Source organism: Vipera berus (assembly GCF_964194415.1).
Source record: "Vipera berus genome assembly, chromosome: 6".
Taxonomy (NCBI): Eukaryota; Metazoa; Chordata; class Lepidosauria; order Squamata; family Viperidae; genus Vipera; species Vipera berus.
The window spans coordinates 34,720,096-34,746,524 of record NC_138208.1 but is presented as its reverse complement, the minus strand read 5'-3'; the positions used below and the strand labels follow the sequence as shown (position 1 = coordinate 34,746,524).

General features: G+C 38.5%; 1 protein-coding gene across 1 annotated transcript in view; it reads right to left on the bottom strand.

Moving 5' to 3' along the window:
• The window catches only part of NRCAM (neuronal cell adhesion molecule), a 173,731-nt gene that overhangs the window by 51,942 nt on the left and 95,360 nt on the right, over nt 1-26,429 (bottom strand). Inside the window, exons 16-23 of the mRNA XM_081331619.1 lie at nt 23,517-23,618; nt 22,815-23,012; nt 22,653-22,723; nt 21,327-21,552; nt 21,025-21,140; nt 20,000-20,204; nt 19,230-19,352; nt 18,419-18,595 (exon numbers count right to left, since the gene is read on the bottom strand). Of these exons, the coding sequence (XP_081187745.1) occupies nt 18,419-18,595; nt 19,230-19,352; nt 20,000-20,204; nt 21,025-21,140; nt 21,327-21,552; nt 22,653-22,723; nt 22,815-23,012; nt 23,517-23,618 (1,218 nt within the window). The remainder of the gene's footprint in view (nt 1-18,418; nt 18,596-19,229; nt 19,353-19,999; nt 20,205-21,024; nt 21,141-21,326; nt 21,553-22,652; nt 22,724-22,814; nt 23,013-23,516; nt 23,619-26,429) is intronic.

The following is a 26,429-nucleotide window of genomic DNA, read 5'->3' as shown; positions in this document are numbered from 1 at the left end:
TTTTGGGGTTTTTTATTTATTTAGGATAGCTGTCAAGGCTTCTTTGATTGGCACTTGGGTGAAGAGGGATATGACATCGAAGCTCACAAGTAGGTCACAGGGCTGTAAGTTTAGTTTACTTATGATCTCTATGAATTGGAATGAGTTTTGTACGTGTGAGGTGATGGAATTTGCGTAAGGCTGTAGTTGTTTGGCAAGAAATGTACATATGTACATTTATATATGTATGTATGTATGTATGTATGTATGTATATGTATATGTGTGTGTGTGTATGTGTATGTGTGTGTGTATATATATATATATTCGTAGATTTTCACGGGTATAGGTATGTAGGTCTTGGCGTATTCGGGTCTTTTCCCATGTAAGATTGAGTGTATCTTGGCGACGTTTCGATGAGGTCCCACTCATCATCTTCAGGCTGGTGTCTTTGGCTTCATGCTTGTGCGAGCAAAGCGTGATCGGAGCTGCCGTCTCTCTATAAATATTGGTGGGGTTGTGTGTGGTGCTGGCTTTGTTGCTGTAAGAGGGTTGGTTGGCTGTGTTGTTACATCCTGATTGGATGATGAGTTATTGTTTGCAGCTTAGTCGGTTGTTTTGTAACATCCTGTGTGGCTGAGGTGTTGGCTGTGTGCCCATTAGTCTTTTGTGTTGTAACACATCCTGAGCTCTAGTGTAGTGATATCCTGAGTTCTGTGCTGCAACATCCTGGGTGGTTGGCTGTGTTGTGACATCCCGAGCTTTCATATTGTAACCTCCTGAGTTCTGTGATGTAATGTCCTGAGCAGAAGACTGTGGTATAACATCCCAGGCTCTGGTTTGGCTCCGAGTTTGCGGTCTGGCTTTGTGTTCATGGCGTGTGTCAGTTTGTTTTGTGTGGGGGTTGGGAGGGGGTGCAGCAGCTGGAGATGCCGCCGTGGTTTGGCTTCTGGATGGTGGTTGCATTTTGTTTATGGGGTGGGTTTGGGTTTGAGTCTGGTGAGGATGATTGGTGGTGGCGTCCTGTGTTGTTGTGGGTCCGGTGTCAGTTTTTGTGGCTGGGACTCGTTTGTTGACTAGGGCTAGTTTCCAGATGTCTGGTAGGCGGGAGGTATCGTCACGTTTATTCATGTTGTGGGGGTGTTTCCCTATTTTGATGGCTTCCATAATTATTCTCTTATTGTAGTGTTCAGTTTTGGAGATTAATTTCGTTCTTTCAAAGTCAATTTCATGTCCTGTTGCTTTAAGGTGCTGGAAAAGGGAGGAAGTTTTTTCTTCTTTTCTGACAGAACACAAGAACGCAGTCAGAAAAGAAGAAAAAACTTCCTCCCTTCAGACACACAGGATGTTACAAAACAGCCAACTAAGCTGCAAACAATAACGCTATCATCCAATCAGGATGTAACAACACAGCCAACCAACCCTCTTACAGCAACAAAGCCAGCACCACAGACAATCCCACCAATATTTATAGAGAGACGGCAGCTCCGATCACGCTTTGCTCGCACAAGCACAAAGCCAAAGACACCAGCCTGAAGATGACGAGTGGGACCACGTTGAAACGTCGCCAAGACACTCTCAATCTTACATGGGAAAAGACCCGAATACGCCAAGATCTACGTACCTGTACCCATGAAAATCTACGAAAACAAATAGATAGATAGATAGATAGATAGATAGATAGATAGATAGATAGATAGATAGATAGATAGATGATAGATAGATAGATAGATGCATACATACATACATGCATACATACATACACATACATATTGTCTATATGTGTGTTATGTATATGTATGGGTGTAGGTATATATATGTATGTATATAGCATGTGTATATGTGTGGGGTAGATATATACTTTCTTCTGAAAGCAGGCAACAGAATTTCATTTTTTCCAGTGTGCTCACAGCAAAAAAAATGACAATAAAGGCTGTCTTAATCTTAAATTATGGAGATAAATTTTCAAACAATATTAATTATCTCATAAATATGGATATGAGCCTTGTTGGATTAAGTGACATATAAATTGTAGAGAACAAAAAAGTAGAATCCCATATTATAGTCTTATTCCATGCAGGAGCTACTGCTGTAGACACTGAAAACCGCAATATGAAGAACATTCTTATATCATTCTTATGAGAAATATAGGAAGGAAGGAAGGAAGGAAGGAAGGAAGGAAGGAAGGAAGGAAGGAAGGAAGGAAGGAAGGAAGGAAGGAAGGAAGGAAGGAAGGAAGGAAGGCATATTAACCAAGCAAAAGCTTAACTGCTTTAATAAGAGGACCATATTTGGTAGCTAATAAAAGTTAATTATTTAAGATCTGTACCATTCTGAACTGCTGGAGAATTAGTGACTGCAAGATTATCTGACATAGTGTATATGATATAAATAACCAAATTATTACCAAATATGACTAACACCTTGAATAAATCCGTAAGTATGCTTAGTGAGATACTGCCAGATAATTAAGCATAGATTGAACTGCATGTTTATTTATTCTAATATCCAATCAGATGTTTCTAAAACAATATTTCAAAATGGAAATTCTACATGTAATGAAAAAATGTAAAAACGTGCTTTTTTCTACTTTCATGCAATTTTCTACATTTCAATATTTCCTTTTAGAATGGTTCATTCCAGTTGTTTCTATGGAATGTTATTTTGATAAAATAAATAATAATACCCTTATAAAATGTTGAAGGTGCAGTATGCATGACAGATGAGATTTCAAAAGGGTTTTCTGAATATCCTTCATCCAACAAAGCAGCAAAAAAGAAAACAAAAGAGGGAAAATATTGATATGGTAAATATGTTTTAAACAACACTTTGCCATCTACTTTCTGCCCTTTAAGTAAACAGAACACATAAATACATAAATTTCCATAAAGTATGACAACAGAATAATAAATAACAAAATGAAAACAAGAATTCATTTTATAAACTTGTTAAAGACAACCTCTAGTTGGCTTCTAGCACTCCAAAGACTACTGCATGGAATCTTCTGCTTCTCCTAGACAAAGACTTCATAAGCGAATCCCTTAAAGACTTACTAGAAAAAGAATTTGAAGTATCTTAGGTATAAGTGATTACCAAATAACAATACAACAGTTGACTTACAACAATTTGTTTAGTGACTGTTCAAAGTTACAATGGCACTGAAAAAAGGGACTTGTTATCGTTTTTCACTTATGAAAGTTGCAGCATCTCCATAATCATGTGATCAAAATTCAGATGCTTGGCAACTGACTCATATTTATGATGGTTGCAGTGTCCTGGGATCATGTGAAGTGACCAAAACCTGCTGCAACCACCCAGCAGACGGGGGAAATAAAAACCAAACACTCCCCTGCTGCCAATCCTCAACAGAAATTCTCACAACAATGAAAACCTCGGACAGGAGGAAGAGCACCGCCGGGCGGGCAGGCAGGTGTCTTGCTCGGCTGTGGCTTGGGGGGAACTTTTTTCCATGCCATTGTAACTTCGAACAGTCGCTAAGAGAACTGTTGTAAGTCGAGGCATGCAAAATCAGCCAGATTCATTTAACAACTAATTTAATAACTGCAGGGATTCACTCAAAAACTGTGACAAGAAAGGTGGTAAAATGGGAAAAAAGTCACTTAGCAATGGAAGTTTGGGGCTCAATTGTAGACATACGTTGAGGACTACCTATGACGCTGGAAGATGAGCCCCTCAGGTCGGAAGGCGTCCAATATGCTACTGGGGAAGAGCAGAGGGCTAGTACTAGTAGCGCCAGAAAGAATGAAGCGACTGGGCCAAAGCCGAAAGGACGCTCAGCTGTGGATATGTCTGGTGGTGAAAGGAAAGTCCGATGCTGTAAAGATTCTTTCTCCATAGGAACCTGGAATGTAAGATCCATGAATCAAGGAAAGCTGGATGTGGTCAAACAAGAGATGACAAGACTAAACATTGACATCTTAGGTATCAGCGAACTAAAATGGACAGGAATGGGTGAATTTAATTCAGACGACCATCAGGTATACTACTGCGGGCAAGAATCCCTCAGAAGAAATGGAGTAGCCTTCATAGTCAATAAAAAAGTAGGAAAAGCAATACTGGGATACAACCCTCAAAATGACAGAATGATCTCAGTTCGAATCCAAGGCAAACCATTCAATATCACAGTAGTCCAAGTCTATGCCCCAACCACCAGTGCTGAAGAGGATGAAATTGACCGGTTCTATGAAGCCCTACAGCACCTTATAGAACTAACACCCAAAAATGATGTCCTTATCATCATGGGAGATTGGAATGCTAAAGTAGGAAGCCAAAAGATAACTGGAATAACAGGCAAGTTTGGCCTTGGAGTACAAAATGAAGCAGGGCACAGGCTGATAGAATTTTGTCAAGAGAATACGATGGTCATAGCAAACACTCTTTTCCAACAACCCAAGAGACGGCTTTACACATGGACATCACCAGACGGTCAACACAGAAATCAGATTGACTATATGCTCTGCAGCCAAAGATGGAGAAGCTCTATACAGTCAGTAAAAACAAGACCAGGAGCTGACTGTGGCTCAGACCATGAGCTTCTTGTTGCAAAGTTTAGGCTTAAATTAAAGAAAGTAGGGAAAAGCGCTAGGCCAGTCAGGTATGAATTAAATCATATCCCTGTTGAATATACAGTAGAGGTGACAAATAGATTTAAGGAATTAGATCTGATAGACAGAGTGCCTGAAGAATTATGGACAGAGGTTCGCAACATTGTACAACAGGTAGCAACCAAAACCATCCCAAAGAAAAAGAAATGCAAGAAAGCAAAATGGCTGTCTGAGGAAGCTTTGCAAATAGCTGAGGAAAGGAGGGAAGCGAAAGGCAAGGGAGAAAAAGAAAGATACGCCCAATTAAATGCAGAATTCCAAAGAATAGCTAGAAGAGATAAGAATGCCTTCTTAAATGAACAATGCAAAGAAATAGAAAAAAACAATAGAATAGGGAGGACCAGAGATCTTTTCAAGAAAATTGGAGAGATGAAGGGAACGTTTCATGCAAAAATGGGCATGATAAAGGACCAAAATGGCAGGGACCTAACAGAGGCAGAAGAGATTAAGAAGAGGTGGCAAAATTACACAGAAGAACTATACAAGAATGAGCTTAATGTCCCTGATAATCACAATGAGGTGGTCACTGAGCTCGAGCCAGACATCCTAGAATGTGAAGTGAAGTGGGCCTTAGAAAAGCTGAGCAACAACAAAGCTAGTGGAGGTGACAGTATTCCAGCTGAGCTATTCAAAATCTTAAAAGACGATGCAGTAAAAGTGCTTCACTCAATTTGCCAGCAAATTTGGAAAACTCAACAGTGGCCACAGGATTGGAAAAGATCAGTTTACATTCCAATTCCAAAGAAAGGCAGTGCCAAAGAATGTTCAAACTATCGCACCATTGCACTCATTTCTCATGCTAGTAAAGTTATGCTTAAAATTCTACAAGCTAGACTCCAGCAGTATGTGGATCGAGAACTACCAGAAGTACAGGCAGGATTTCGAAGAGGCAGAGGAACTAGAGATCAAATTGCTAACATACGCTGGATCATGGAGAAAGCTAGAGAGTTCCAGAAAAACATCTACTTCTGCTTCATTGACTATGCTAAAGCCTTTGATTGTGTGGATCATAACAAACTCTGGCAAGTCCTTAAAGAGATGGGCATACCAGACCATCTTATTTGTCTCTTGAGAAACCTATATGCAGGCCAAGAAGCAACAGTGAGAACTGGACACGGAACCACTGATTGGTTCAAAATTGGGAAAGGAGTCCGGCAAGGCTGTATACTGTCGCCTTGCCTATTTAACTTATATGCAGAGCACATCATGAGAAAGGCAGGGCTAGATGAATCAAAAGTTGGAATTAAGATTGCCGGAAGAAACATCAACAACCTAAGATATGCAGATGATACCACTCTAATGGCAGAAAGTGAAGAGGAACTAAAGAGCCTCTTGTTGCGAGTGAAGAAGGAGAGTGCAAAACTTGGGTTGAAACTAAACATTAAGAAAACCAAGATCATGGCATCTGGCCCTCTCAATTCCTGGCAAATAGATGGGGAAGAAATGGAGGTAGTGACAGATTTTATTTTCCTGGGCTCCAAGATCACTGCAGATGGGGACTGTAGCCAAGAAATAAAAAGACGCTTGCTCCTGGGGAGGAAAGCCATGGCAAATCTAGACAGCACACTAAAAAGCAGAGACATCACCCTGTCAACAAAAGTGCGTATAGTCAAGGCTATGGTCTTCCCAGTTGCAATGTATGGCAGTGAAAGCTGGACCATAAGAAAGGCTGAACGCCAAAGAATTGAAGCCTTTGAACTATGGTGCTGGAGAAGACTCCTGCGAGTCCCTTGGACTGCAAGGCGATCAAACCGGTCAGTCCTAGAGGAGATCAACCCTGACTGCTCTTTAGAAGGCCAGATCCTGAAGCTAAAACTCAAATACTTTGGCCATCTAATGAGAAGGAAGGACTCACTGGAGAAGAGCCTAATGCTGGGAAAGATTGAGGGCAATAGAAGAAGGGGACGACAGAGAATGAGGTGGCTGGATGGAGTCACTGAAGCAGTAGGCGTGAGCTTAAATGGACTCCAGAAGATGGTAGAGGACAGGAAGGCCTGGAGGAACATTGTCCATAGGGTCGCGATGGGTCGGACACGACTTCGCAACTAACAACAACAACAACTGAGACAGCTGAGGATGGCCCTATAAAAGCAAATACTTAGAATGTGAAAATGTATTTAGAAAGCATAATAACTTTCTCCCCAACTGTACCTATGTGACTGGGAAAATGTTGAAAATGTTCTCTTTTGTTCCTGAAAGCATAACTTTGAAATATAACTTAGGTTTAAGTTAAAATTGCTTTTTCAGTGATGAAATACAAAATATCTACAATGATAAAATTAAATTCTACTGAAAATGCTGTAAAAGTGGATGCATATAATTTAACTAATTCAATTCAACCATCTTGAATTGTTGATAAAAATTGGGAATAAAAAAACCTTAAAAAAAAGATTTTATTGGCGTGCCAGCTGCCCTGTTGTTAGGATCACGTTCTTACTTTCAATTATTAAACTATAATTCCAATGAAATAATTAATTCCAATGAAATAATTAATACTGGATAAAAAGGTAAAATGATATTGATATGGTTTAGAAAACATTTTCTTGCTACAAGGTAGCAGCATATTGCTTGACTGCTCCATAGAAATTTAGCATCCAGTTTTAAACTCTAAAGTGGAACAAGTCAGGTATATAGGAATATATGAGCAATGAAGCTAGAAAAATACCTTGGAAACCACTGAAAATAATAGAAATATACAAAGCAATTGGAACATTTTTATTGTTTCCTTTCTAGCAAACATTTTATTTATACACATATAAAATGAAATAATATTCAGCAAGGCATTACCATACTTTTTATTGGTACTTACATCTTAGTGAAATATTTTAACAAATAAACTTCAGTATATATCACATTCATTAATGAAACAGTAAGAAAAATTATATTAAATTACTGAGCAGCTTAGTTCTCTTTGGAACAGTAATGTGTTCTACAAGTAACAATCCTAAATCATTGTTTTATTGGTACAGTACGCCGAGGAGGTCAATAATAGACACAAGGATATGTGGTCCACTGATAAAGAGTGCTGCTGAAATAAAACTTCAAGCACCAGTGTTCAACAATATGAATTACAGGTCAACAACCCTGGAAGGCCATATATTTACTATCCTTTCCTTACATAAATAAGAAAACACTGCTTGTAGCAACTGCCCTCCTTGGTTAATCTGCAAGTTCCATAATCTTAGAAGCAGTGGGCTAATGCCTCCTTAAGTAACACCAGCTGCCTGCAATTAGCGCAGGTTCGCGTCCCACCAGGCTCAAGGTTGACTCAGCCTTCCATCCTTCCGAGGTAGGTAAAATGAGGACCCAGATTGTTGGGGGCAATAAGCTGACTTTGTAATAATGCCGCTTGGGGGGGGGGAAAGCCCTAATAAGCAGGCATATACATAGAATGAAGGCTATTGCTAAGCACATTGATTTGTGCTTAGATTGTAAGCCGCCCTGAGTCTTTGGAGAAGGGCGGGATATAAATGGGATTAAATTAAAAAATTTTAAAAAAATCCCAGCCTATCCAAGCAGTGTAACTAGAACAAAGGGAAACAAAACATTTATTCCAGTAAACTGAGATTGTTTTATAATAATAATAAGTTGGAAGAGACCTTGGAGGTCATCTAGTTCAACCCCTTGATCAGGCAGGAAACCCTATACCATTTCAGGCAAATGGCTGTCCAGTCTCTTCTTAAAAACTTCCAGTGTTGAAGCATTCACCACTTCTGGAGGCAGGTTGTTTCACTGGTTAATTGTTCTAACTGTCAGGAAATTTCTCCTTAGTTCTAGGTTGCTTCTCTCCTTGACTAGTTTCCATCCATTGCTTCTTGTCCTGCTCTCAGGTGCTCTGGAGAACAGCCTGGCTCCCTCTTCTTTGTGGCAGCCCCTGAGATATTGGAACACTGCTATCATGTCACCCCTCACCCTTCTCTTTGTTAAACTACACATACCCAATTCCAGCAACCGTTCCCTATATGTTTTAGCCTCCAGTCCCCCAATCATCTTTGTTGCTCTTCTCTGTACCCTTTCTAGAGTCTCGACATCTTTTTTACATCGTGGTGACCAAAATTGGATGCAGTATTCCAGGTGTGGCCTTACCAAGGCATTGTAAAGTGGTATTAGTACTTCACGTGATCTTGATTCTATCCCTCTGTTAATGCAGCATCAAGTTGTTTGCTGATTTGTTGTTTGATTATCTTTTCCAGAATCTTCCCAGGTATTGAGATCAGGCTGATAGGTCTGTAGTTTCCTGGAACTATTATTTTTTCCCCTTTTTTGAAGTTGGGAACTACATCAGCTCTCTTCCAGTCCTCTGGTAGTTCCCCAGTGCTCCAGGATCTTTGAAAAATGTAGTTCAGTGGTTCTGAGATCACATCTGCCAGTTCCTTGAGAACTTTGGGGTGTAATTCATCTGGTCGTGGTGATTTGAACTCATCTAGGCTGGACAGGTGCTCACTTACCATTTTCTTGCCTATCTTAACTTGCGTTTCTATTCTGGTTTTTATGGCACTGGTTTTGGTAGGTTGGACTGGTTTTTCCCTTTGTGTAAAGACAGATGCAAAAAACGAGTTCTGCTTTCTCCCTGTTGCTTGTCACCTTCTTGCCACTTTCCCCCACTATTGGACCAATAATTTCCTTAACCTTTTGCTTGTTTTTTATATGTTGAAAGAAGCTTTTTTTGTTATTTTTGACTTTGATCACAAGCCTTAGTTCATTATGAGCCTTAGCTTCCCTTGCTTCATCTTTGCAGGCACGGGCTATTTGCTGATATTCTGCCTTAGTTATGTGCCCCTCTTTCCACTTCTTATACTTGTCCTTTTTATCTTTCAATTTATCAGAGAGTTCTTTATGCAGCCATGCTGGTTTCTTTTGAGAGCTCTTAGTTTTCTTCTTTGTTGGTATTGCGCTAGACTGGCCCTTTATTATGTCACTTTTCAAAATTTCCCAAGCTTCTTGAATTGTTTTCCCCTTTAGGATTCTCATCCATGGAATTCTTCCCAAGGTCTCTCTAAGTTTATTGAAATTAGCTCTTTTAAAGTCCAAGACTCTAGTTTGACTGTGTTCTATTGCTTGTGCTTCCAGAATGTTGAATTCCAATATTGCATGATCACTTCCCCCCAAGGTTCCTGTGGCTTCGACACCTTCTATCATTTCATCTCTGTTAGTGAGAATTAAATCCAATATGGCTAATCCCCTAGTTCCCTTCTCTACTTTTTGGGAGAGAAAGTTGTCTGCTAGGTTTGTCAGGAATCTGTTTGATCTTCCACTTGGTGCAGAGTTTGTCTCCCAGTTGATATCAGGGTAATTAAAGTTCCCCATTACTATTGTGATGTGCTTCCTACATACCTTAGTTAGCTGACTAGCAAAAAGTTCATCTATTTCCTCTGCTTGGTTGGGCGGCCTATAGTATACACCTATGGCAATGTCATTTTTACCCCTTTTATATTGACCCAATGCATTCATGTTTACAGTTTTCATCACTGTTGTGCTCTATTTCTGTAGAGATAAAGTTATTTCTTATATAGAGAGCAACTCCACCTCCTCTTTTGTTTAGTCTGTTTCTTTTAAATAATTTAAATCCCTCTAGCTGTGTGTTCCATTTGTGGGTTTCGTCCCACCATGTTTCCGTAATGGCAACAATATCATATCCGCCCTCATTTACCTGAATTTCTAGTTCACCCTGCTTACTGTTCATACTCTGCGCATTTCGTGTATAGACATTTGAGTCCTTTATGACTGACCCTGTGTTTACTTGCTAGATAACTTGTGTGGTGCCTGAGTGCCCCTTAGATTGCCGGGGACAGTGATGTTCTGTATCAATTAACTCACCGTCCCCGTTGTTTAGTTTAATTTGTCCAGAAAAGCTGTGAATTTATTGCCAAGTAACTCAGTCCCTTTCTTGGATGGATGCAGACCATCTCTTTTGTACATTTTTTCATTGGACCAGCTACAGACATCGTGACTAATATAACCAAAGCCTTCTCCTTTACTCCACTCCTTTGGCCACATATTAAATTGTGCTATACACTGGCCTTTTCCATTTTGCTCCTTATACACTGGTAAGACCTCTGAAAAAGTGAGCCTACAGCCTATTCAGCATACTCAAAAGATAGGTGATATTACATATAGTGAGGGAAAAACTATTTGATCCCCTGCTGATTTTGTACATTTGCCCACTGATAAAGAAATGATCAGTCTATAATTTTAATGGTGGGTTTATTTTAACAGTGAGAGACAGAATAGCAACAAAAAATCCAGGAAAACGCATTTCAAAAAAGTTATAAATTGATTTGCATTTTAATGAGTGAAATAAGTATTTGACTCTTTGCAAAACATGACTTAGTAATTGGTGGCAAAATCCTTGTTAGCAATCACAGAGGTCAGACGTTTCTTGTAGTTGGCCACCAGGTTTGCACACATCTCAGGAGGGATTTTGTCCCATTCCTCTTTGCAGATCCTCTCCAAGTCATTAACATTTCAAGACTGATGTTTGGCAGCTCGAACATTCAGCTCCCTCCACAGTTTTTCTATGGGATTAAGGTCTGGAGACTGGCTAGGCCACTCCAGGACCTTAATGTACTTCTTGAGCCACTCCTTTGTTCCCTTGGCCATGTGTTTTGGGTCATTGCCATGCTAGAATACCCATCCATGATCCATTTTCAATGCCCTGGCTGAGGGAAGGAGGTTCTCATCCAAGATTTGATGGTACATCATCCCTTTGAAGTGGTGAATTTATCCTGTCCCCTTAGCAGAAAAACACCCCAAAAGCATGTTTCCACCTCCATGTTTGATGATGGGGATGGTGTTCTTGGGGTCATAGGCAGCATTCCTCCTCCTCCAAACACGGCAAGTTGAGTTGATGCCAAAGAGCTTGATTTTGGTCTCATCTGACCACAACACTTTTGCCCAATTCTCCTCAGAATCCTTCAGATGTTCATTGGAAAACTTCAGACAGGCACTGCAGGATTTCAGTCCTTCACAGTGTAGTGTGTTACCAATTGTTTTCTTGGTGGCTATGGTCCCAGCTGCCTTGAGATCATTGACAAGATCCTGCCGTGTAGTTCTGGGCTGATTCCTCACCATTCTCATGATCATTGAAACTCCACAAGGAGAGATATTGTATGGAGCCCCAGACTGAGGGAGATTGACAATTATTTTGTGTTTCTTCCATTTGTGAATAATTACACCAACTGTTGTTGTCTTCTCAATAAGCTGCTTGTAGCCCATTCCAGCCTTGTGTAGGTCTACAATCTTGTCCCTGGCATCCTTTGACAGCTCTTTGGTCTTGGCTATGGTACAGAGTTTGGAATCTGATTAATTGCTTCTGTGGACAGGTGTCTTTTATACAGGTAACAAGCTGAGATTACCTGCATAAAAGACACCTGAGAGCCAGAAATCTTACTGATTGATAGTGGATTAAATATTTATTTCACTCATTAAAATTCAAATCAGTTTATAACTTTTTTGAAATGTGTTTTTTTGGATTTTTTTTATTCTGTCCCTCACTGTTAAAATAAACCTACCATTAAAATTATAGACTGATCATTTCTTTGTCAGTGGGCAAATGTACAAAATCAGCAGGGGATCAAATATTTTTCCCCTCACTGTATCCTACACAATGTGAATACTACCTTTATAGCTAGTAGTGGTAGCAGGGTGACTATAAATAACTTAATACAAATGTACTTTTCAAGTGGACAGTTATTTGAAGTTACAACTCCCAAAACATCTTAGGGAGATATTTACGAGAGCGAGATTCGAACAGCTTGATACAATGGTCAGATATGGGAGATTTCATGCTATACCGTACAATGAGCGTCTCTGCATTTGCGGAGCGGCAGAGGTAGAGGACCTGGATGCTATTTGACTGTTGTCTGTATAAGAGGGTGAGAGACAGGTATCTTGGTCTATATACCAAACGAATGACCCATTGGGATCCCCATATCAAAATAACTTATCTTATGTCCGGTCAGAATTTGAAAATAACATTTAACATAGCACAGTTACGTTCCAGCAACAAACCGTCACCAAAACTTGATAAAAGCAATCCAAAATGGAATTAAAATAAAATACAATTTAAGATGAATAGTAATAAAATACAAATTTAAGATATAGATAAAATATGATAACATTATATTTCGGAGTCGCCCTTGCAATCTACCCCAATCAGTCCCACATATGCAGATCTTAACCGGATCATTTTGTATAAGAGGGTGAGAGACAGGTATCTTGGTCTATATACCAAACGAATGACCCATTGGGATCCCCATATCAAAATAACTTATCTTATGTCCGGTCAGAATTTGAAAATAACATTTAACGTAGCACAGTATTTTAATTCCATTTTAAATTGTATTTTATCAAATTCCATTTTGGATTGCTTTTATCAAGTTTTGGTGACGGTTTGTTGCTGGAACTTTGCACTTTGATATGGCCCAAGGGCTAATCAATAAAGTTGTTGTTGATTAAAAAAAATAACTTAAAATGTAAATGCATTTGCACTTTCAGTGTTTATGTAGCAATCAACAGCACAATTTGGTTTTATCAAGCTTATCAATTGAATTATTTTGGTAGATTTAACATTAGCATTAACTCCTCCCGTGCTATGTAGCATATCAGCCATTGCTGATCTCAAGGATGAGGAGGAGAGTTAGGGATTGGGCTAGCAAACCATCCTTGTAAAAATTATAACCACTACAGAAACATATATATCTCCATGATATATAATGGAGAAAAAGAATGAGGCAGCATATACTGCTCTAGTTGTTTGAACTAGTAAGTAAAAAACTTAGTTAAGGCAATAGATAGATCCTTCATAAATACTATTTCTTAGGACATTATTTATGGAACTCTACTATTTCCTCTTATCACCAACTCTTTTTTAAATATAGAATAAGAAATTAAACAACACATTGATTTACAATAGTTAGTTTAGAAAAAAAAGTATACATAGATTTATTTTAAACTACTAGTCTTTAACAGATTTATTTTTTTTCAACAAAGCATTTCTTAAGCACTGAGCATTCAGTCTTACAATTTATGGATATATAATTAGTGGAAATCAGGGCTTTTTTTCTCATAGAACGCTCAGAACGGAGTTCCGGCACCTTTTTTGGATGGAACCTTGTAGGGTAGGCAAGGCAGGTTGTATGACATGTGTGAGTTCCGGCACCTTTTTCTTTTACAAAAAAAGCACTGGTGGAAATGTTCTCTCAAACTGCAGGTAATGGGACTTCCATGAACAGAACATAAGTAAGATTTTACTGTACATAATAATAATAATATCCTAGCAAACAATGTGCAAACACTATGCCAGGTTAAGAAATATTACACTCAACTATCTATTTAATTTGGTCTTAATAGAATATCAAAGCCTCTTTTTTGCATTTGCTAATGTGATTAGGTTTTTAATCATGTATTTTCTGTTGCAAATGTGATATCAAAAATATTTTATTGAGGTCTTTTCATGGAATGCTTATCTGCTATTGTTCAGGATTTTAAAGACTGATTTTGGTTTTAATACCTATTGTGTGGTACATGATGAGTGAATATCTCAACTAATGTATTTGTATAGTTTATTTAATTTAAAATTCTTAAATTTATTAATAATTTATTCATTTAATCAATTTATTCATCCATTGGTTGTATACAATTGGCAGTTACATTACTAGGGTTTAACAAAATTCAGACAGATACCTCATGTTTATTGCCATGAGCTCTAAAGCACCATTCAGCCCTGGAATCAACAGTGCTACAGAATCCTAGAATACGTCATAATAAGTTGTTTGCTCTAGGCATTCAGAAATAGAAAACCACTTTCACCTAACATATATTTGTATGTATGTATCTATGTATGTATGTACGTATGTATGTATGTACGTACGTACGTACGTAGGTATGTATGTATGTATGTATTTATTTATTTATTTATTTATTTATTTATTTATTTATTTATTTAATTGGATTTGTATACCGCCCTATTCCCGTAGGACTCAGGGCGGTTTACAGGGCAGTTAAAACCAAGAATACAAAAAATTAAAAACAATTAAAACAATTAAATTAAATTCAAGCCCCAAGAGTAAATCTAAAACCCAGTTAAATTAACAACCCCACAGTCTGGACCAAACAGATCGAAGAGCCAAGTTTTCAGGTCCCGGCGAAATGAGCCAAGGTCGGGGGCAGTCCTAAGTTCTGTGGGTAGTTGGTTCCATAGGGCAGGCGCACCCACAGAGAACGCCCTTCCCCTGGGAATAACCCACCGGCATTCATTAACCAGCGGTACCCTGAGAAGGCCCTCCCTGTGGGTGCGCACAGGACGATGGGAAGATGATGCCGGCAGCAGGTGTTCCCTTAGATAGTCCGGACCCAAGCCATTTAGGGCTTTATAGGTCATTACCAGCACCTTGAATCTCACCCGGAGGGCAACCGGAAGCCAATGTAGCTCATGGAGAAGAGGTGTTACACGGGAGTATCGGGAAGCTCCCATCAAAACTCGCGCGGCTGAATTCTGCACCAGTTGAAGCCTTTGGGTGGTCCTCAAGGGCATTGCAGTAGTCTAACCGGGAGGTCACGAGCGCATGAGTGACTGTACGTAGAGCATCTTGGCACACCAGGCACACCAGGCGAATCTGGGCAAAAGCCCCCCTGGTCACGGCTCCTATATGATCTTCCAAACTGAGCCGTGAATCCAGGAGGACTCCCAAGTTGCGAGCCCTATCAACGGGGGGTAATACCTCATCCCCTATTGTTAATGATGGAGAAGGCTGGTCAGCCCGAGATGCCGGTATGAACAGCCACTCAGTCTTGTCAGGATTGAGACGAAGCCTGTTTCTCCCCATCCAAACCCGGACTGCATCCAGGCAACAGGACATCACGGTGAGGGCATCACTGGGTTGGGTCGGGGTGGAAAGAAAAAGTTGGGTATCATCAGCATACTGGTGATACCCCACCCTGAAACCACGAATGAGCTCACCCAGCGGCTTCATGTAGATGTTGAACAGGAGGGGAGAGGGAGGGGAGAGAGGACCAACCCCTGAGGGACAAACGAGAGATCTCGGGGTGGACCTCTGTCCTCCCGTCAACACCGACTGCGAGCGGCCCAGGAGGTAGGAGGAGAACCACCGTAAAACGGTGCCTCCCACTCCCAGCCCCCTGAGACGCCGCAGTAGGATACCATGGTCGATGGTATCAAAAGCTGCTGAAAGGTCTAATAGGACTAGGACAGAGGAACAACCCCTGTCCCGAGCCTGCCAGAGATCATTCACCAGTGCGACCAATGCCGTCTCTGTGCTATGCCCAGGTCTGAAACCCGATTGGTATGGGTCGAGATAATCAGTTTCCTCCAGGAACAGAGGAAGCTGATGCGCTACCACACTCTCAACAACCTTCGCCAAAAAGCGAAGGTTGGAGACAGGACGATAGTTATTCAAAATTGCCGAGTCCAGGGTGGGCTTCTTGAGGAGGGGCCTCACCACTGCCTCTTTCAAGGCAGAAGGGAAAACACCCTTGCTCAAAGAAGCAGTTATTACTGCCTGGAACCAGCCTCGTGTCTTCTCCCGGGCTGCATAAACCAGCCAGGAGGGGCACGGGTCCAATAAACCGGTGGTAGAGCTCAGCCTCCTCATGATCCTGTCCACCTCATCGGGGGTCATAGGATCGAACTCAGTCCAGATAACACTTTCAAGACCACTCGAATCCTCCCTGTCAGATTCTGTCCAGTCAGAGTCCAAGCCGGCCCGAATCTGAGCAATTTTATCCGCAAGATGACGACTGAACTCCTCGGCCTGTCCCTGCAAGGGATCCTCCCTCTCCTCCCGATGAAGGAGGGAGCGAGTAACCCGAAACAGGGCGGTTGGGCAATTATCTGCGGACGCGATGAGGGTAGCTAAGTAATTAGACTTCGCCGTCCTCATTGCAGCGAGATAAGACCTTGTAAAGGCTCTTAGTTGCAATTGGTCAGGCTCAGATTGGCTGGAACTCCAACAGCACTCTAGACTCCGTCTCTGATGTTTCATCTCCCGGAGCTCCGAAGAAAACCCTGGAGCCCACCGGGATCTGCGTCGGGTTAGGGGTCGCAAGGGGACAACACGGTCGAGCGCCTTAGTGGCAGCCCTTTCCCAGGCATCCACTAAGGCATCAGCCGAGCTGTCAGTGAGGGAGATAGGAACAGACCCAAGCGCCATCTGGAACCGATCAGGGTCCATTAGGCGCCTGGGGTGGAACCACCTGGTCGGTTCCGCAGCCCAGCAGCAGGGGGTGACATAGCGGAAGACCAGCCGTAGGAGATAATGATCAGACCATGACAGGGGGACAATAGTTGGTAAACCCCCTCCCAGATCATCCAACCATTGTCTAGATAAGAAAACCAGGTCGAGAGTGTGACCCCTCCCGTGAATCGGACCCTGAATTACTTGAGTCAGGTCCATGGCCGTCATGGAGGCCATGAACTCCCAAGCTAACTCTGACGATACTCCCAGAGAAGGCAGGTTGAAATCACCCAGAACAATGAGTCTGGGAAACTCCACCGTCAACCCTGAGAGGGTGTCGAGCAGCTCGGGCAGGGCTGTTGCCACACAGCTGGGCACCAGGTATGTTAGCAACAGGCCCAACTGAGCCCGAGGGCCACATATCAAGAGGAGGGACTCACTCCCGCCTATCTGTACAACGGTGGTCTCCCTCGGACATAAGGTCTCCCGAATAACCACCGCTACCCCACCGCCCCTGCCCTCAGCCCGCAGCTGGTGTAGTACACAGAAACCCGGAGGGCACAACTCAATCAGAGGGACACCGCCCTCTGGGCCCAACCAGGTCTCTGTGATGCATGCCAGATCCGCGTGTTCCTCCTCGATCAGATCACGGACGAGGGGAGCCTTGTTTGCAATGGATCTGGCATTAAAATACACAAGCCTGAGCCCAGGGTCCTGATCCCCATCAATCCCGGATAAAAGGGGGCCAACCGGAGGGTCAGAGCACGCCACCGCTCGAAGACAGTATTCTTTATATGGTAGGTCTAAGACAGGGGTCAACAACCTGACACAGTGAAAGAGCCACTCGGAACTAGTTCCCTCACAAAAGGAAAAACTGGGAGCCGCAAAAAAATGTGTGCACATGCGCATACATGAGCGCATGCGCAGAACAGGGTTTGACTGAAGAGTGGAGCCAAGGCGAGATATGCACCTACCCTGCATATTTGAATTGATTGGTTGAACTTTTTTAGTCCCACTTTTTTTTGGGGGGGGGACTGCACATGGCAGAGGACTGGGAGCCACAGGAGACGGCTGAAAGAGCCGCATGTGGCTCCGGAGCCGCGGGTTGCAAAACTGTGGTCTAAGATGATTAGAACATTTTCATATAAGTTTCCTATTTCTAAAATCAAATAGTATTTTTGAAAGCTGAATAAAAATACTAAAATATAATTTAACATAGTAACCCCAAACATATGCTACTATATTAATATCTGTGGGTTTTTTAGGTTAAACAGCTTTTCTAAATATAAAAATTAGGATATACTAATACTTTAAAGGTAGAAAAAGATCTGCAAAAATGTACAGATTATCCCCCAATATATATAGTTACATTCTTAGAAAATCTATGCAGTTACTTCAATTTGATCTTGAAGTCTTCCCTAAGGCATGGAAGCCAGCTGGGTGATCTTGGACAAGTCATTTTCTCAGTCCACCTCACCCCATCCCATGCCACCCTACTGAGATTTTATGGGAAAATCAGGAAGCAGGAACATTCTGTATACTAACTTGAGTTACACAAGTAAAGATGAGATTTATACGAATAAGTATTTTAAACTGATACTCCTTACACATATCCATCTTACCTCCATTCATAATTATTACTGCTTCTTCTGTTATTTGACTTCCGGATCCAACTGACGTTTGTGCATAAAAGTAGAACTTGTATCGAGTGCTGTAATTCAGGTTGCTTAAAATCAAGGTGGTCTCATTTGCAGGAATATTGATCTCTTCCAAGTGACCTAAGTCATGAGTACTATTAACTGTTACATAGAATACAAAATATAATTAATTTGGAAACCTCTTTTGTATTTAACTACTGAAGCCAAGCATTTACACAACATGCTGAATCCTGCTATTGACATGCTGAATTAGCATTATTCAGGTAGTATAAACTGTTTGAATGAATGTGTGATAAAGGCAGAATAATCCTGCTTCTAAAGTAGAACAAATTTTGTTTGTGAAGTAGATCTGTAGCTTCCTGCATGTATAGATTTCAAAGGCCTACAAAGTTGTAATTTTGAAAGTAATGTGTACAACTTACATGTTCGCTTAATTAGTTTCATAACATTTAGTTAAGAAGATGCCATTACATCTTAAGATACACAATGCAGGTCAGCAGCACCAAATATTAATGCTCACTAAGCAAACTTTGTGCTGTTTGCATCTTCTGCAACTTTTGTCCCCAAGGCATAATGCATACTTTTCTCTGAAGCAGAGAAAGGTCATTATATAGTTTTTATAAAAATTTCCATAAAAATTCCATAAAACTGTTCACTTCTAATTCTTAAAAATGGATTCCTATAGAAAAGTATTAACCAATCAATATAAAAATAGTCTTAATTATTTAGTAAAGATATACTTTGTGGATTCATTTTTTGTTAAAGTTTTACTTACTTGGTTGAAACTTTAATGTGTATCCCACTAGAACACCATTTGGATGAGAAGGTGGGCCCCATTCCAAAGTAAGAGAGTCCAGATTTTGATTAGTAATCTTCAAAAAAGAGGGTGCACTGGGAACTTTAAAACACAAACACACAAACACCACACACACACACATGCCCCACAATATAAAGTTAATTTGAATAAAGCTCAAATATTACATAAAATATTTTAAATGTTCCTTTAAAATTATCATCACATTTTATTTAATACAATACCAAGATCACATGTGGATTTTCTAAAATTTGGATGCAGTTTCTAGAACTCTTTGGAAAGTTACTCATCAGTGCTGAAATGTTACTGAATTCTACAGGTATGTGGTTATGCTGTCAAAATCAACTAATAATGCTTTATTCTCCTTATATGACTAACTTTACTGTTAATTTCTCTTCATATTTACTATTGATTTCTTTCTTTATATTTCCATTCCCAGATATTACATGTGAGACATGAATATACTCTTTGTCTAATACGCCTTAGAGCTATTCATATGCTACTGCAATACAACTTTAATAATGTAGCCCTTGCCTATAAAAACTTACATCACTTTCCTATAGATTAATTTTATCCATCTTTGCTCATGTTTCATTGTCTTCCAAATAAATATGTTAAAAAACAAAAACAAATTTATTAGTTTTAATAATCATTTAATAATAATGAAAATGGCCATGTAATACTTTACTCATAATGTGAAACATAAATAGCTGAGTTATTCAATTACATACCTCCTTCTGGAGTCTTAAATATTTCATCTGGGCTTGGTGGTCCTTCTCCTTTCCCATTAAACACTCTGACATTCAGTTTATAAGAACTAAAAGGCTCTAATCCCGGTACCATTCCATACGTTTTATTTCCACTGAAAGTCAACATCCTTTTTTCCACATGCCGCTTAATTTTTCCAGATAAATGTTTGACTTTCCAATAGTAAATCTAAATATATATGCATGGATATCTTAAAGTTTAATTTATGCTGTTCTGAGATTGCATTATATTATACAGCCCAAATGTATTTTGAGACAAGCAATTTAGCGTGCTACATCTACAATAATATTTTTAAAAATTAAGCATTTAAAATAATTTAGTTAAAGGAAATCCCTAGCCATCACTATCCAGTTGAGTGACCTTAAATTAACAGTGCAAAGCTATATAAAATCCTTAACATATTTAATATATTAGTATATTAGACTACTGTAGTATTTGAAGCAGATAAACCTCCTTCAAATCTGTACTCAGATATCAGCTGACTCTGATTAGATAGTTCTTAGCACAGTCTATTTCATAAGGTTGTGAATAATACATTAGAGAGAGAATATTATAGGACTCCTTAGGAAATAGCTAGTATAAATTAAATACATAAACATGATATAAGTTTTACCGATTTTGTATGCACATTCAACAAAGTCTAAATACTGGTATAACATAATATAGAATTTATGTTACATATGTTACAAGGAATGCTTAAGTGTAATAATAACAGTGGTTAGACTAAAAACTGTTTCTGACAAACATCAACTAATAGCCATCCTCATAAATTGTAAGCCGCCCTGAGTCTTCGGAGAAGGGCAGGATATAAATGGGATTAAAATAAATAAAAATAAAATAGACCGAGAAACACAAAATAGCAAAAGCAGTTACTCTGGTCTAGCATCTCAACAATTAAAATAAACAAATAAGGAAACCTCACACTCAAATACATCTGCAGATATTTTTATACTAAATGTTGTTTAAGAAATGTCTATGGTTAACTTACTTTGTATCCCTGAAGATGACCCCGGACAGACTTTAATGGAACTGGTTCCCACTGCACCTTCGCTAATGTACTGTTTACAATTTGTACCTGTAAATTGCCTGGAGCAATCATTGGCACTGACAAGGGACAAATGCAACAAATCCAAGATTAGAACCACTTGCATGTGTTTATAAGGTACTTTGGATTTCCTAAATGTAGAAAATTAATTCTGAATTCTATATTTGTACCAATATTATTACTACTCAGAAAAGTCAGCTAAAGCAAAAATTATAATAAAAACAGAATCAAAGAAAGAAACTTACAGTCTTCTCCAGAATGTCCAATTATTATTAAAGGGTCAGGTGCAGGTCCTAAGTCATTTAATGCTTGTACTTTTATCTCATATGGAACAAAGGTTGGTGTATCAGCTACAATATATTTCGATACATTTGCAACTGTAACAGATGTCCATTCATCTTCACCATCATTCTGTTGCCAACTGACTTTGTACTGAAGACCTGGACCATTGGACTGAAAATCCGTTAAAGGCTAAAATAAAAAATAACAAAGGTATTATTTTTAATTAGTCATAAGAGAATGAAGATAATATAAAGTTAATAGTTTTGTTCCAACGATTGCTAGAAAGTGGTGATTTAATCAGAAATTGCTTTCATATTCATGCATGGCATATAGTTTAAGAAATATTACTAATTTAACAACTCTTTACCTTGCTCTTCAGTTTAAAATAAATCTCAAGTGGTGCTCACAGGGGGCAACAGTAGGCAAAAAGTCCTCTGGCTTCAGTCTAAAAAAACATGCTATTAAAAGAAATGGCACTGGAAAGGACTATAAAGAGGGGAGGAGAAATGACAAAATAAAAAATCATTTCCTTCTATAATCTTGTACTTCATGGGTGGCCTAATGAAAATAAAAGAACCCTAACAGAACAATCTATTTCTGATATAATTGCATTGCGGAATGACAAGAAATCATAAACTGAAGAGCTATGGACTGCATATATTGCTCAAATATATACATATAAGTTGTAATTTACTCATGGGTGCTAACAATAAAGTTGGTCCTTTGTTTTAGCATTATCACTAGAAATTAGTATTTCAAGTCCTATATATGGTCCTAAATATATACTACATTGCTTTATAGCATATTATACAGCAGTGTCATCATATAATTCTGATGACAGTGTCATCAGATAATTAGTGCAGGTTCGCATCCCACCAGGCTCAAGGTTGACTCAGCCTTCCATCCTTCCGAGGTAGGTAAAATGAGGACCCAGATTGTTGGGGGCAATTAAGCTGACTTTGTAATAATGCCGCTTGGGGTGTGTGTGAAAGCCCTAATAAAGCAGGCATATACATAGAATGAAGGCTACTGCTAAGCTTGTAAGCCGCCCTGAGTCTTCGGAGAAGGGCGGGATATAAATGGAATTAAAATAAAAAATAAAAATAAAAAAAATAATTCAAGTACCACAATTTGAGTGATATTAATGGCATTTCAGTGGGATTTTTTATACAACAGCAAGTCAATCTTTAAAAATGTGTTGCTGTTTTTGTAAACTTTTTGCCATGCATTTGGGAAAAGTAAATACTAGTCATACTGCCTTCAGTATTTTATGTTTTCAAGAAGCTTACCTTCCAAGTGATCACCAAATTATTAGGTTCTGTTCCAATCCCTTGAACGTTAATAGGGTTGTCATCTGGCTCTAAAAATTTAAATTTTTTTATTTAAGTAAAATTTAGACTACAGTAGTTGAATGTTATTTATATATTAAGCAGATACAGGTGTTTATTTACTTGCAGGTTTTGTAAAGTACTTTTCAGAAGCTTCACTTGGCTGGCTCCTTCCAATTTCATTGACAGCTATTACACGAAATGAATAATTCACATATGGTGATAACTTTAACCTTACAGTTGTGAACACATTAGGGACTTCCATTTGGTAATTCCATATTCCTGGTTCATGCAAAGCATCTTCATATTCAATAATAAACCCTGTAAATAAAGTTAAAGTAAATTTTCCTTTATAAATCCTTATATTCTTCTCATTTGACTAGCCAAATACACATTTTTTGAGAAGAGAGTGTATTATTATACCAAGAGTGTTGTATATGCTTGAAAATGGAAGATTCTGAAGGTCAAATTTTACTTGAAAGCAATCAAACTTTGCAGGATTGGACCTTGACATGAATTATAATACAAATATGGCACAATATTTCTGAACAACATTAAGTGAAAAACTGGATCAAAGAAGTAACATCTCTTGTGTTTTGATACAGAAAAATAGAGGATACTGCTACTGAATAGATTTATATTAGTAAGTAGTAAAAATAAATAGGTTATTTACATTGCTATTTTGCACTGCAACTCAGTGCTTATGCAGAGGCACTTTTCAGAAGCCTATTTTAACAGTTATTTAAATGAAAACGATAAAACAAATGCTGTTTATTGCAAACAACAGAATGCTAAATGACATTCCAAATAAAAGAACAATCATACTTGTAATGGGGCTATTATTTTCATTGCCCGGTATCCAAGTGAGTTGAGCACTTCTTTCTAAATGATCCGTTAATTCCAAATCATAAGGTGGATCAGGATGATCTGAAAAGGGAAGTAAACAACTGTTACATTCTAGGAAAAATTCTGAACAAGCTTGTTTACAATATGATTGTGTGATCACTAGTATACATCTGCAATGAAAATGGTACAACTGACTTTGCTGGGAAACAATGCAGAACAAAGGCAGATTACATAAGTTCTAATAACAACATTTGTTTTGCATTACACAGTAACAATAAATGAAAACTTTTTTGTCATGGTTCACCAGCAGTTTATGAAATGTGGTAATGATTATAGCACTACTTTATGTAAAACAAACATTTATTTATACAAAAAGAAAATAAAAATACATTCAATAACTAAAAAAAACTGTTTCAGAATTACATCGTTATCAGACCAGATCCTCTATATTGGCATTTAATCTTATCTAGGCTCACATAGACTTGATGTTTTTAACTTACTGAGAAAAAGGTTTCTTTTTTTCTACCTCTTTCACAGTCAGAAATTGATTTTTGCTTAAAGTACGAAGGAGCCAGGGAAGTCCAATACAACACAAACATGATGTTTTCTCACAGAAGAAATAGGTTGAAGGCTGCATCAATGCTGCCAATGTGAGTCTGTGAGTCTTTAAGATCCAACAGAAAAGGGGAAATATGATTTACATTCTTTACTCTAACTGATTCTGATAATGACAACCTATCGTAGAATTCGTGGCCAGGAAAGGTAATAAGAGTTTTTAAAGTCATGCATTCCTTGTTAGATTTTTAAATATGTATAATATATATATGAATATAAATATGTACAAGGTAACAAACAAAATTGAAAAGAAAGATAGCAAACAAAATTGAAAATAAAATAAATGATAGATGTTCCAGTTACCAAAAATGTTATTTAAGTATAAAAGTGGTTGAATAAGAATGTCTTAGAAATTTAGAAGAAAGATGCTACCTTTCAAACACAGGAAACTAAAGATTCATTAATTAAATAATGCTTTAAATAGATTCCTTAAATTTAAATTCAGCCCCTGGTGTCTTTATAAAAATATCTACTCTAATAGTTACGGAGAATATATCAGCAACCCACTAGGTAAAAAATTGTTTTCTCATCATATCCCACAATCAAACTGACATATGGCACCTATAACAAAAATTACCTCAAACTCATTCTAAATTGGTAAGATCTTGCTCAAAAAGTATGTGTCCATGATTAAAATGCTTAATAAATTAATAATAATAATAGACCCTTGGTGGAGCAGTGGGCTAATGCCTCCTTAAGTAATACCAGCTGCCTGCAATTAGTGCAGGTTCGCATCCCACCAGGCTCAAGGTTGACTCAGCCTTCCATCCTTCCGAGGTAGGTAAAATGAGGACCCAGATTGTTGAGGGCAATTAAGCTGACTTTGTAATAATGCCGCTGGGGTGTGTGTGAAAGCCCTAATAAAGAGGCATATACATAGAATGAAGGCTACGGCTAAGCTTGTAAGCCGCCCTGAGTCTTCGGAGAAGGGCGGGATATAAATGGAATTAAAATAGAAAAATAAAATAAAATAAAATAATAAAATATTTGTTTCTTAATTAGGGGGAAATAGTTGCAACAAACAATATATTAAATAAATCTTAAATAATAAAGACGGCAATGAGGAGTCCAGGTTTGGCATAACTTAGAACATTTAATATAGCGCCATATGTAGACTTAATTTTGGCCAGCAATAAACTACTAACAGCCCATAAAAAGGTCTATATATATGATGAAGACTATGTCACTGAGAAATTAGAAAGTATTTTTAAAAATATTAAATTATGCTTAACAAATGATAAAAAGCAGTTGAATGTTTTAATAACTCATTCAGGCAATTATTTGAGAAATTTATACTAAAGACAAGTTTGATTTAATTATAATAATGAAACAGTTTAGCATTTCAGTCATAAATAAAAATAGTAACACAATTCTCATCAGATTTAACAATCAAAAATAATCAAAAATAAAAAGAGAAAGTTTCAATTTGAAAGAAGCAGAAAGTTTAGGAAGGTTTGGTATATAATGCAAGCAAGACTTATTAGTTTACCGTAAACAATAGGTGGAACTGTTGGAGGAGCTGGAAAAAAGGATATTAATATAAACTATAAAACTTGTGTTAGTGGTCAGAATAAAGCAACAGTGATCATATTTATTACTAACATGCTATTGTAATAAAATGTAATTATTTTATTTACAAAAATGTAAGTGCCTAATATGCATTGAATGAAAACAACAAAAGCCTCTTTTATCTGAGTCTGAACAGCCCTACAGACAATTGACAAAACTATAGATTCATCATATTGAAAGGGATCATTTAGGCCATGCAAGCCAATTGCTTGCACAATGCAGGAACTTTAAACATTCCAGACAGAAATTTGTCTAACATCCATCTAAACACTTGCAAAGAAGAAGAACCCACATCTTTGGGTCCCAGCATTGAAATTTCACTGTTAAGAGGTTTTATTCTGCCATTAGCATTACTGAAATTAGCTTTTTCTTACTATGTAAATTGAAATTTGTTCCAAAATAAGCGAGAACAAGTGTTTTTGTGTGTCACATAGCTGAGAAGTGCCACTTACTTACTGTCAACTTCTGAAACGAACCTGGCAGAAGCCATCTTTTTCATTCTAAGTTGCCACATACATGGGGAAAGAGGGGGGAAGTAGTATTGCCATTTGTAAGCTAGACAAAACACCAAGCAGTCCCATGGGAACCGAGGTCATTCCCACAAGTGCTGGAAGGAGACAATTTGAGAAGCTCACCAATTACTTTTTTTGGGCAGTGTGATTTATAACATCGTAGAGGGGAGGGAAGTGTTACTTTTATTTATTTTTG